Below are 12,835 nucleotides of genomic sequence, written 5' to 3' on the forward strand. Positions count from 1 at the left end.
TTCATTTTTTGTTTCGTTGTACTTTATACACACGTCCATATGCTCTATCAAGACGAATCCAAACTTTGTATGGTACATTCCAATCTACCGCAACGATACCTTGAGCGAGAAGTCCACGATTCCCGTACCCTGGTGGATCGAGCTGGTAGACAAGATATCGACATCGGCACAGACATACGCCGGCGCATTCTCTTCCGTCAACCCACCACTCACCTCAATCAAGAAAGCCTTCTTTGAGGCCCATTCGCGCTTCAGCTGCGCCGCAGCCTCCCGCACCCCCTCGGGGGTAAAGTTATCCAGCATAATAATATCAGCCCCAGCGCCAATCGCCGCATTAGCCTCCTCCACACTCCGACACTCAACCTCAACCTTAGTCGAGAACCCACCAGTAGCCTTGGCCGCCTGCACGGCGCGCGGGATCGCCGCCGCAATAGACTCAATCGATGACGGGTCCGCAACACCGCCGTCTGCCGCAGCCCGGTTGTTCGCGCACGCCCACACGTGGTTATCCTTCAGCATGGTCATGGAACTCAGATCATGGCGGTGGGGATCGGCGCCGCCAGCAAGCATCCCGTATTTCTCAACTAGCCGGAACCCAGGCGTTGTCTTCCTTGTGCCAGCCAGAATACCTTGCCATCCTTGCGCACGCAGCGCAGCGAGCATGGAGGCACTCTTGCTAGCGATACCTGAGCAACGTGCGAGAATGTTTAGGGCTACGCGCTCGCCGAGGAGGATCTTGCGGATGGGGCCGCGGACGGTTGCGCAGTGCTGGACTGGGGTGATTGTTTCGCCTTCTTTGATATGCCATTCGATTCTGGATGGGTTAGAGCGGTGAGCGTGGGATTATGCGTGGGGCATGAATGGAGGAGTGGAGGGCTAGGAGACTTACGTGCAGCCTAGTTGCGAGAAGACCTCGTCGAAGAATGGTACGCCTGCGACGATACCCTGGGAGGGTGGATCAGTTAATGTTTCTTCTCATGGATAGGTAGGAATGCCTTATTATCAAGTCGGTTGCTTTACCTTGCTCTTTCCTAGTAGTCGGGCCTCGCCCTCTGACTCGCCAACGACAAAACCGCCATAATCCAGGCTAGGGCAGTCCTCTTCCAACCAGGATGTTATGAAGCGCTTGTAGTTGCCGGGTAGTAGATGACGCAGATCTCCGTGAGCCGAGGCCATTGTCAGTAGAGTGGATTGTAATAAGCGATTTGAATCAAGTGTTTGATTGGAACAGTTCAGTGTTCAGTGTTTATGTTGATCTGCGAGTTCGCAGGAAGTTCCCCCGCGCGGGGTGAAGAGGCTCGGGTTGACCCGGTCTCCGATTGTGGCCGAGGTCACGTGGGAGTATACTAATGTACATTCGATTGTTGGTACACGGAGTACTCCGTACGGAGTATTCATAGCTTAGTTATATTATATCACCTTGCACTTTTATATACTCCCAAATATACTCCTAAATAGGTATGGTTATTGTACAGAAAGAGTAACAAGCCCAGGCTAACGGGCGTAGTCATGGCTATGCCCCCGGGGCCCGTTATTAAGATGCCACAAATATAGTTAACTATAAATCACATATACCCGTAACTCCAGCGATAAAGACAAAATAGTAATCTCGTATAGCTCCACATTCCGGGAATACGGCACACTAAAAAAGATGGATCGTCACGGGCTTGACATTCCCAGTGGAGAAGAGATTCTTCTCGAAGGGAGCGGGTCAGGGCAATTGAGAACTGCTTTGACTTGTTATGTTGTATACTTCTATGCATACTACATACTATACATACTACATACCTATTAAGCATATAGTTGGGTATCAGTTAGGTATTTAGTTAGTTTAGAGATGTATATCCATATCCATGATGTCATATAAAGAACATCGGATTTAAAGAAAAGAAATTCATCGGAACAGAAACGGGCTGCCGAGGATCCGGGACGGAGATAACTTGGTCAGCTTCGGCACTTCATTTGGATTTGGATTTGATTTTGATTTATTGTTTACGGAGTAATGTGTGTTACAATGTGTATACTCCGTACAAAGTTGTTTACCGAGGTTCCTTGATAATCATACATGTCTAGGCTGGTCCAAATCTCCACTTCTCTTGTAAAAAAAAAATTTGTCTCATGGTACGGAGTATGTACTATGCTTCTTTTGCTACACCCATTTGAATCATGCCTTCCATGCCTTGTACACAGTCTTGCAGCCAAACAATTGACCCTTCTTCAGCAGAACCATGGACCGCCACTCAGGCTCGTTGATCGCATTCACAAACCGGCTAGGTTCTACACAGAAACCAGCTCCCTCATGGTGTGCCGGCGCACCATTGATCGATGGTACATCAACATACTTGCCAGTGTAGAACTGGAAGGCAGGCTCGGTGCTGTGCACCTCGAGATACAGGCCCGTGCTTGCGTTGCTGAACTGCGCCAGGCGGCGCAGCGGCAAGCCACGAGTGTCTAGCGGAATCTTGCTGGGATCGGACTCCAGCACAAAGACGTCGTCGATGTGTGCGCCCGTTGCAGCAAGCGTGAACGGGGTGGTCACGTCGCGGGGAAACTTAGCGACCCCACCTGAGGGGATTCCCGTGCTATCGAGCGGCAGATAGTCGGCTGTAGCGAGTTGGGCGGTAGTGCCCGAGATATCGGGACCATCGCCAATGTTGAAGTAGCTATGAGAAGTGGGGGAAGCTTGGTTAGCGGGGGGGGGGAATAGCTCTAATTTTCGAGATTGATGTCGTCATCAACTTCGAAGGGAGAAGGGTCTGGGTCTTTACCTGTGGTTGGTGAGGTTGACTACAGTCTCCTCGCACTCGTTACCAGTGAATTCCACCTCGTACTCGGCCGTCAGGACGGTCTTGGCATCGCCCTCCTTGCTGGCGGTGTACCACACACGCACCTCGACCGTACCAGGGTACCCCTCCTCGCCATCTTTGCAAATGTACTTGAACAGCAAGGCGTCGTGGCCATTGCGCTGGACGGTGTGCGGACCGTCAAAGACGCGCTTACCCCAACCCTGCTCACCACCATGCAGAGAATTGGGGCCATTGTTCTGCTTCAGTTGGATCTTCTGGCCATTCAGGTCCTGAATCAGACCATCCTTAATGCGGTTTGCAACGCGGCCAATGGTGGCACCATAGTGCGGGGAGTTGTGCTTGACATAATCATCTTGCGTGGGGAAACCCAAAACGAGATTCTTGCCGCCGACACGGAATTCTTGGATGATGGCGCCCAGAGGTAGGAAGGTAAATGCAGCTTGTTCCGGGGCGGACATGATGAGATTTGCTTTTGTTTATTTTGATTTTTATTTTCCCTGGAGAGAATGGTGGGGGAAAGAAGAGTTTATACATTCATTTTGGTCGACATGACGTTACAACCCCGCAATCTGCGGGATCAATCACCGACAACATGACACCTTTCAATTTCTTGTTTAGCATAAATGTTGATATTCAAAGCATTAAGAGGTGTTGCTCTGAGAGGGTCCTTGATGTTTAAGGTGATTAGGCTAAAAGAGAGCTTGGAATTAGCCTTAGGGTAAAGGTCAACCCGTGACCCGTGACCCGTGACTTCCCATATAAAACGGGGCTGGGCCCAAAATTATATCCATGAATGTGATAATTATCAAATTATCAAATTATCAAAAGGTTAAAAGATATATCCCATATATCCCACAAGGCCGTAAGGTCCATGTATTGAATCGGTATTCTCCAATCAGAGCTTTACACGGAACTACAATAAACAAAATATCACGCATAAAGCGGAGATAGCACATCGGTGTTAGGGTAATCCTGCATCCGGTCGGAGGAAACGGGGTCCCGGCGTCCGAAGGGATCTATACCCCGGACTCGTGTCGGCCCACCTGAAAAGAAAAAAAAAGGATAAAAAAAAAAAAAGGAGATATGCCAAGGTTTTGAGGATTAATAATTGACAGGTACCTAAATAATAGAGGATTGGCATTGGGTTGGCATTTGTATTAGGCAGGCATTTTCTTGTTTATAGGCCAAGTTGACCTAGTAGATTGATACCTGGGGCTGTGTTAGGGTAGCGCGAGACCGAATACGATAAACGAATACCTATACGACCTCTAAGTTTATATGATATTCTACTGCGTAATTCTGATGTACATACTCCGTACAACATACAACATAAACATATTGTACGGAGTACAGAACTTTTGTATCGGAGCATTTGACCCATAAGGGCAAATCGGGATTTCGGCGACTTTGATAGCCCCCGGGGCCTTATAAAGCAAAAACTCACGTAAGCAGCAAAAATCGCTCAAAATGTGGAGATTCGGAAGTGAAAATCGTTGTGTAAGACCCGCGGGCGGATATCCGCTGAGTCAGAGGATCAATAATCAGAAGATGAAAGAAAAAAGAAAAAAAGAAAAGAAAAAGAACTCCTTGGAGCCCGAGTTATTCCCGTTCTGTCTACATCTTAGTCAGATCCCATATCCCTGGAAAGCCCTAAAAGAGCAGCAAATCGGCATCTTCCTCCGGATCTCTTCAGATCTTCTCCTGGTACCTTAAAAAAAACCTGGAGAGTATATAGCATATAGCATATAAAATATCGAATGAGATCATTTCCCGTTTCGGATGGTGTAACGGTGACACCCCAAAAACTTCAATTGGAATTAAGAGAATAAACGCCTCCTTGAAACCTCCCCGTTTTAAAACTCCAGATAAAGAAAACAAAATAAAACCAAACTCCAAATCCCGAAATACCGATTCACTGTACAGAGTAATTAGGATCCCAATTGCGCCCAAATCCAGTCAAAAAGAGACCTTGTGGGGGAAAATAGCCCCAGAGGAGAGAAAAGAAAAGAACATGTATAGTATACATGCACCACGTCATACGGCGTTAAAAAAAAAAGAGTCCAAAAGAAAGTAACCCCTCCAAAAAAAAAAAAGACAAGGGCTCAGATCGAAGTGATCTCTGTGGGATTCGGATTGAGGAACTGGTTGAAATCCTCATAATCGTTCTTGGAATCAAGATATGACCCTTGAGACAAGCAGTTCATGGGCACCTGGCGATTGAACATAGGCGATGATAGTTGCTGGTCGTCAAAGGGCATATTGGAGTAATCGGCCGTGGACATCAAATCCATCTCATCGAAAGGATTGAACCCGTTACTAGGCCACTGTTGTGGACCTTGCAAAGCTAATGGGTTGACCACCCCTTGCATCGACATGGGCTGGACGAATTGTGGAGTGGTGGGCATCTGAGGCTGAGGCTGAGGTTCGGTCTTGATGGGCGCACGTGTCGTGGGACTATATGTTGGCGGCGTGGGCGGCATGTGCTGCTGGGAGAAAGCATCGGATGAGAAGCGCGAACGGGGCACTGGTGACTGGGGGCTATCAGAGCCACCGTCGGAAGACTCCTGGCGTTGCATGCCGGCATTGGTGTGCCATAGATCCTGCTGGAGGGATTCGGGGTTTTCTTCGAAGCGCTCACCCTTGGAGCCGTCCAGGGCACCAAGGCGCATGAGCAAGTCGTGAGTAAGTGGGTGACCATTGGGTTCGAGTTTCAGCTGCTCGCCGGGCCAGCCTTCGCCTTCGATGTTGCGTCGGTAGAGTTCCTGGAGACCATGGACCAACCATGACTGTTGCTGCTCGAGCATCTCAACGTATCTATATCAAGAGACAGCTGGTTAGTGGGGGATTCTTTAGGGTTTGTGAATATAGCTATTTAGCTTACCCCTTCGGGTACACTTTGTCATGCGCCTTCTTGCGCTCTCCAAAGACACAGATGGCATTATCTGCACGACAACGGGAACAAGGGCTGGATCCGTCACACTGTCCGGGGGGGTCAGTGTATGTTGGGACGATTGCTCGTCTTTTTTTTTTTGTGTTATACATACCTTGGATTTCTTCAAACGACACCGATCACATGCTTTGCATACTCTTTTACGCACATTGCTGTCAGAATGCGAGTGCTCGGAGGTTGGCGTTGATTGGCGAGCTGCCATGATTTATGAAGTCGAAAAGTGAGAGAGAGAGAGAGAGAGAGAGAGAGAGAGAGAGAGAGAGAGAGAGAGAGAGAGAGAGAGAGAGAGAGAGAGAGAGAGAGAGAGAGAGAGAGAGAGAGAGAGAGAGAGAGAGAGAGAGAGAGAGAGAGAGAGAGAGAGAGAGAGAGAGAGAGAGAGAGAGAGAGAGAGAGAGAGAGAGAGAGAGAGAGAGAGAGAGAGAGAGAGAGAGAGAGAGAGAGAGAGAGAGAGAGAGAGAGAGAGAGAGAGAGAGAGAGAGAGAGAGAGAGAGAGAGAGAGAGAGAGAGAGAGAGAGAGAGAGAGAGAGAGAGAGAGAGAGAGAGAGAGAGAGAGAGAGAGAGAGAGAGAGAGAGAGAGAGAGAGAGAGAGAGAGAGAGAGAGAGAGTGTGTGTGTGTGTGTGTGAATATAGTAGGGGATTTGGACCCTTAGCTATACTTCCAGTACCGAGTAGGATCGACGTCAAGTGGAGGGTCAATGATATAATGATGTTAACAGATCATTAAAAGAAAGTTCAAATAAAGTAGACGGATGCAGATAGGGAATCCTTGGGACCGTGGAGATAGGAAGGTTAAGAAAAAAAAATAATAGAGAGTATAGGTAGTAATGGGGAAGAGAAGTAATATATGAGTGAAGTAATAGAGACTCATGAAAAGTAACCTCCAAGGTCACCATGGGAGTAGATGTGCATATATAGGAATCACGAAAAAGAGGGGGCCTTTCTAGTTTAGGAATTTATTTTATCTTTTTATCTTTTTATCATTTATTGTATTATTTATTATTTATTTTTTATTTTTTATTAGAGTCATGGATGTCTAACGGAGTTAGAACTCTCTCTCTCCCAGAGAGAGCATAAAGGGATCGGATCGAAGATCATAAAATACAATACAATCCCATACATTGAAAAAATACAGGGATGATTCGGCATTTGCTTGACGGAGCTCGGAGACTTTAAACCTGACGTATATCCGAGTGGACTACATTTCCGGCCACACATTTTATTTTTGATTTGATTGAAGAAACAACATATCTAGAAATAGAATCTCCCTGGGAATCTCTCTAACATAGAATATCGAATCTAGAATCTATGGCAAAATAGTAGAATAGTAAAATAGAACAGAATGAAGCATAAAATATGAATTCATATTCTTGGCATATCTGAGCATAACCCTACTATTAAGAGCGTATAAAATTAAAAATCAAAAAATCAAAAAATCAAAAATCGGCAAGGCCATGCCGAATTGCATGTTGCACCCGAGATTTCATTATATTATGTACATGTATTCCGAGGTAACTAACTAGTTAGTTATACTTATTCCAAGATTTGTATATTTAAGAACATTTAAGTATTAAGTATTAAGTATTAAGAATTAAGAATTAAGTATATAGATACACAACATTCAACATTAACAATCATTAAGAAATCATCCCGAGGTCATTTCAAAGCATGATTCATGACCTAGACAGGATTATTACCAATTGTTACCCCGGTCAAGGTGACAAAGTCCATGACGTGACCATTCTGTTCATTGCCCAATAAGGAACTATGTCCCTTTTTAGGATCTCTCTTTACTTTTTGTATGTACTCGGTATAATCCATGGGCTAGACCACTTTTCTAGAACGTATCCTGTTTCTCTCCTTCTCTCCTGTTTCTATCCTTGTTTCCTATATTTCCTATTTCCTATATTTCCCTATTTCCCCCGTTTCACACAGTTCCCTCGGCTGATATTCCGTGCAGTTCACAAAGCTTAGCTCAATACTTACCGCATTTGGAAATATGTGACGACCTAGGCTAGATCCTATCAAATCCTATCAAATCCAATTCAACTCAAAATTCAAATCTCAACCCGTGGGAACTCTCTCCATCGAGCAGCATGTCCCGTACCGTTTGAACGGAGACGTATTCCGAGTCCATTCACGCTCTTCACGCTATTCACCCTATTCACTCCGAAGGTGGGCTTTGGCTTGCTCCATGTTTCTCTTTCTCTCCCTCCTCCCCTCCCCCCAAGTCAATTGCTACACAGATATTGCCCAACCAAAAAATATATATCACAAGGGGTATAGTATAATCTACATCTTTTTTTTTTAATAATATACAATCTCAATTATCCATCAACAAGAGCAGTGAAAGCACCAAAGTTGACAGACACAGCAACCCCCATAGTATTTTCGACGAGGTACCTTGTGTTTTTCGGTTTCGTTCTGGATTTCACTCTGTTCCTGACCCTGTTTGCCGTTTGGTTCCGTTGTCTTCCGGCGTTTAATAAACTCCCACGCTCGACTTCGACGGGATCGGGTCTCGCCTGCAATCGCATCTACAGCGGTTGTTGGTAGGGCATTGTGCGATGGTTCGGCGCACTGGGGAGGACGTGCACCGTATTGGTCATGAAGTCGTCGAGCTTCGACAACGCGACGGACTAGATCTATCCAGTCATTAGCTCAACTCTCTCTCTCTCTTTCTTGCTGATATGTCATACGGGCAAAGGTCTCCTCAATGTTGACCGTCTCGCGAGCGCTGGTCTCCATAAATCCACAGCCATGCTTGCGCGCATATTCGAGTCCGTCGCGGGATGTCACCACGCGATTATCCTTGAGATCACATTTATTGCCCGCGACGATTTTCACCGGCGGTGGCAGGCCAATCTGGCCTATGTCTCCTACGCCTCCTAAACCTCCGGATTTCTTTCCCAACTCCTGGCGCAGTCGCTGGTTGTCCTCAACGCGTTGTTCCGCCTCCATATCGATCATGTCCATGAAATGATCCAGCGTTTCAAGACTCGAGGGATTGGTGATATCGTACACTAGGAGGAAGGCGTCCGAGTTCAGGGTCGAGGCAGACCATAGCCCACGATACTCCTCCTGGCCTGCGGTATCGGTGATGGAAAGAACGTATGGGTGGCCATCGACGTTGCGGGTAACGGAGTAGGAATCCTCTGGGCCCGATTAGAATTGGAATGGCATCGGAATGGGCGCGCAATACTCCGTACCGATAGTTGGATCATATCTAAAAATTGAGAGAGATTAGTGTTAAAATATTCAAGGTCGATTCAGGGGGGTTCCTCACTCGTGAACCCATTGACTACGGACCAGCCGCATGGTGATGGAGGATTTGCCTGCATCCCGATCTGATCAGATCTCGATCGCGCGAAACCCGGAAACATGGCACCGAATCACGGAGTCAGGATATTCCCAGGGGACAAGAGAAGCAACATACCACATCCACCATCTCCGCAGATGGTGATTGAGATCTTGTCCATGGCCAATGGACATTGGAGAGAGTGAAGAGGGGGGAGATGGGGAATGGGTTGACAGGGGTTATTAATATAGTAACATAGGGGGTTATCAGTACTCCGTATAGCTTACTATCTATAATTCTTATTGCTCTAATATCTTTCTTACCTCTGTACTCCGTAGATGTGTACCTAATAATACTATATTATTGATGAATCGGTCTATAATTGTCATTGTGATACATCTTATGGGGGTTTGCCTCATTGATGTGGTTATGGGAGTGGATGTATAACATTGGACACATTGGACACATTGGACACGATTTCTACATTTTAGAATATATAGAAATAGAGAAAGAAATACGGAGTAGAGAAAGAGAATTAAATATTATATATAAAAGACAGTTTGATCTATCCTGAAGAGAATGTCAAATCTCCCCGTATAAGAGATCTATTGGCGAGTGCTTCCCCACATTTGTACTTGGGAGACATCAAGTCCTCTGTGTTTCTCTTCCTCTCTCTCTCTCTCTCTCTCCCTCTCCCTCTCCCTCTCTCCCTTCTACAAATATCGAACACACTCATTTTTATAAAACCACAAATAACAATATTTTGACGCAATCTTTCACGTCTGTCCAGGTTGTCATTCCGCGGGGCGATGGAACTCGGTCTGGGCCACAAATATTTTAATCATGACCAACATGAACACCTTCAACTTGGAATATGATGAAGAACATCAGGACTCATCACAACCACCCAACCCTTCATATACGACATTTTCCAACGGAAATTATGCCTTCGGTACTATGCTACCTCAGAATACGGATCTACCTCTCCAGAACTTCGCACGAGCACAGCCTTCGGACCTACAAGGACCCAGGTCTAATATCATGCTCACATACGACGGGGTTCCGACCTCAGGTATCTCTATGCCAATGAACATGAACGCCACCAACGCCTACACCTACGATGTTTCAGCCACCTACCCGGCCACCACCATGGGGATGCCTCCGCAGATGGATCATTCACAGTTTCAGTCTACATACCCACCCTTCGCACCCTCTATGACGATACCCCATTATTCCCAGCCCGCTCACCCAGCACGCAATGAACCATATGATATAACCACCGACTCGACAGCCAATTTTGAGGATTCCGATTTTTCAGGTCGCACGAGTGACTGGTCGCAGGCCCAAGCACAAGCACAAGCACAAGTGCAGGTTCAGCGCGTTCAGCGACAACCTCCGGAGCGCCGCCTGCCTTCTGGCCAGCCGTACCGTGCATCCCAACCGGTAGCTATCCAGCCCAAGAAGCCCGTTGCTGCCAAAGGTGAGTTGTGTCTGTGTCTAACACTCCCCGCTAGACTCTAGCCCATAGTATCACTGACACTGGGACGCGCAATCAGAGGATTTCTCGCCGGGGCTGGAAAAGCCCGAGATTGGCAACACTGAACATACCGGCATCTATTCAACAACTGGCTTTGACGTTCTGGGAGCGTTGGTATGTCTTTTATTTCCATGGAGAGGATCTGACGATATACTCACCTTGTTCAGGGCCGTGTGGCTATGCGGCCCAAGCCTAAAATCAACATTGGCGCGGTCGATCTTTCATGCGCCTTTGTGATGTGTGATATCTTGATGGAGGATCATCCAATCGTCTATGTATCAGAGGCCTTTGAACGACTAACCGGCTATACTAAAGATGAAATTGTTGGTCAGAATTGTCGATTTCTTCAAACGCCCGACGGCAAGATCAAGGCTGGCGCTAAGCGCACCTTTGTTGATGAACAAACTGTATATCGGCTACGGTCAACCATCGACGATCGCAGTGAGATCCAGGCTAGTATAATCAACTACCGCAAGGGTGGACAACCCTTCATGAATCTTATCACGATGATCCCCATCCAGTGGGACTCGGATGTTTATCGGTATTACGTCGGATTCCAGATCGATCTGGTTGAAAAACCAGATGCCGTGAGGGCGAGAAATCCCGGTATGCTTTGCTGCATTCTTCGTGGCGAGTGCACTCACTAACATTGTATAGATGGTAATTATAGCATTAACTATCAGCGCGATCAGCTGCCACAGTATATAGTCCCACCACCAGATATATACTCCTCACGACCAGACCTGGGGTTGCGATATGGCCATGACGAAGTGACTACCATTCTCAGCGCCATTAGTGCAGCTGGCAATGATGTCAACCGGCACTATCTGGATCGCATTCTGGTTGAGAATACCGATGATGTGATCCATGTGCTTTCATTCAACGGTGAATTCTTGTATCTGTCGCCCTCTTGCCACAAGATTCTAGAGTACGATCCGGTCGAACTAGTCGACAAGACTCTGTCCACCATCTGCCATCCCAGTGATATTGGTCCTGTAATGCGCGACTTGCGGGCGATCACGACAACTGCTCCAGTGAGTGTCGTGTATCGTATCAGACAAAAGCACAGAGGATATATGTGGTTTGAGAGTCACGGCGCGTGGCATATCGACCCGAATCGGGGACGGAGGCATCTTGTCATGACCGGCCGCCCACGACCTGTCTACGCCTTGGATCAGATTGCCCGCCTGGGCTCATCCGCTGCGCTGGCTGAAAATGACGTCTGGGCCAAGATTTCTTTGTCTGGTGTCATTCTGTTCGTCACGACCAAGGTGAAGCCGGTGCTCGGCCGCTCGCCTGACGAACTAATCGGTAAAGGCATACAGGAACTTATGGAGCCCGAGATTGGTGGCACTGCCACCATCACGCAAGCCCTAGAGGCAGCCTGTGGTGGACAAGGAGCTGGCATGACCACCCTTACAGGCAGCGGCAAAGAAACAGATGAATTGCCCTCATTCAAACACCAAATGTTGCATAAGAAAGGCCATTACATTTCAGCACATACCACATTGTACACGGGTGACGCACGGAAGGGAATCAAACCGACCTTCCTTGTCGCCCAGATCCGATTTACTCGACCCTTCCCCCAGTCCGCCACTGCCATTTCAGCCGCCGAAGACAACAGTCTCGCCACGCTTACCGGCACTGCACAAAAAACAACCCTTACTGTCGATAACCCCGTCCCGCCCCAGCAGTACGGTGCCCTTGATCAACGCATGCCCGATCTATCAACCCTTATCGGTCTCAACGGTCTGCCCACTGGCAACCGCAGCATATCACCCTCTGCCGACCCAGCAACCTTCTTTACCGAACTCAATCCCACCCGCGGATCGAGCTGGCAGATCGAGCTGCGCGAGCTAGAGAAGCAGAACCGCACTCTAGGCGATGAATTGCAACGCCTGCTGGCTCGCCGCAGGAAGCGCAAGCGCAAGCAGGGCGCTATGGCGGTCGAGAAATTTTGCGCCATGTGCAACACAAAGAACACCCCCGAGTGGCGACGTGGTCCGAGTGGAAACCGGGATCTTTGCAATAGCTGTGGTCTGCGATGGGCGAAGCAAATCCGTGGCCAAGCTCAAGCGCAGGCTGCCGCTTCTTCGTCTATTAAAGTGGACTGATGGTGAGTATTTCAACTTTTTTTTGTTCATCTCTTTTTATAGATTGATTTTCCTTCTCCGCTTGGAGGGCTGGTTTCTTGATACCCCTCCGTTTTGACTGTCGAGATTGACACTGCTATACTTTTAAGCGCT

At 47.6% G+C, this 12,835-nt stretch overlaps 5 protein-coding genes across 5 annotated transcripts; 1 reads left to right on the forward strand and 4 right to left on the reverse strand.

The window, feature by feature from the left end:
* Nucleotides 1–84: 84 nt before the first annotated feature.
* On the reverse strand, nucleotides 85–1,176 carry PEX2_037660 (nicotinate-nucleotide diphosphorylase (carboxylating); the record flags this gene model as incomplete). The annotated part of the gene is made up of 3 exons (XM_016741041.1): nucleotides 85–814; nucleotides 890–945; nucleotides 1,021–1,176. 3 exons carry the CDS (start codon nucleotides 1,174–1,176, stop codon nucleotides 85–87), a joined length of 942 nt encoding a protein of 313 aa, XP_016593802.1.
* Nucleotides 1,177–2,164: 988 nt separating this feature from the next.
* On the reverse strand, nucleotides 2,165–3,265 carry PEX2_037670 (aldose epimerase family protein; the record flags this gene model as incomplete). Its single annotated transcript, XM_016741042.1, has 2 exons — nucleotides 2,165–2,663; nucleotides 2,769–3,265. The coding sequence occupies 2 exons, from the start codon at nucleotides 3,263–3,265 to the stop codon at nucleotides 2,165–2,167; spliced, it is 996 nt and encodes a 331-aa protein (XP_016593803.1).
* A 1,644-nt stretch (nucleotides 3,266–4,909) lies between these two features.
* PEX2_037680 (uncharacterized protein) lies at nucleotides 4,910–5,959 on the reverse strand (the record flags this gene model as incomplete). Its single annotated transcript, XM_016741043.1, has 3 exons — nucleotides 4,910–5,621; nucleotides 5,689–5,786; nucleotides 5,906–5,959. The coding sequence occupies 3 exons, from the start codon at nucleotides 5,957–5,959 to the stop codon at nucleotides 4,910–4,912; spliced, it is 864 nt and encodes a 287-aa protein (XP_016593804.1).
* Nucleotides 5,960–7,914: 1,955 nt separating this feature from the next.
* Nucleotides 7,915–9,246, reverse strand: PEX2_037690 (putative RAS small monomeric GTPase; the record flags this gene model as incomplete). The annotated part of the gene is made up of 5 exons (XM_016741044.1): nucleotides 7,915–7,992; nucleotides 8,158–8,393; nucleotides 8,454–8,909; nucleotides 8,964–8,978; nucleotides 9,192–9,246. The coding sequence occupies 5 exons, from the start codon at nucleotides 9,244–9,246 to the stop codon at nucleotides 7,915–7,917; spliced, it is 840 nt and encodes a 279-aa protein (XP_016593805.1).
* Nucleotides 9,247–9,895: 649 nt separating this feature from the next.
* Nucleotides 9,896–12,703, forward strand: lreA (uncharacterized protein; the record flags this gene model as incomplete). The annotated part of the gene is made up of 4 exons (XM_016741045.1): nucleotides 9,896–10,532; nucleotides 10,609–10,703; nucleotides 10,757–11,195; nucleotides 11,247–12,703. 4 exons carry the CDS (start codon nucleotides 9,896–9,898, stop codon nucleotides 12,701–12,703), a joined length of 2,628 nt encoding a protein of 875 aa, XP_016593806.1.
* Between the last annotated feature and the right edge of the window lie 132 nt (nucleotides 12,704–12,835).

This window comes from Penicillium expansum (assembly GCF_000769745.1).
Source record: "Penicillium expansum strain MD-8 chromosome Unknown contig113, whole genome shotgun sequence".
NCBI lineage: Eukaryota > Fungi > Ascomycota > Eurotiomycetes > Eurotiales > Aspergillaceae > Penicillium > Penicillium expansum.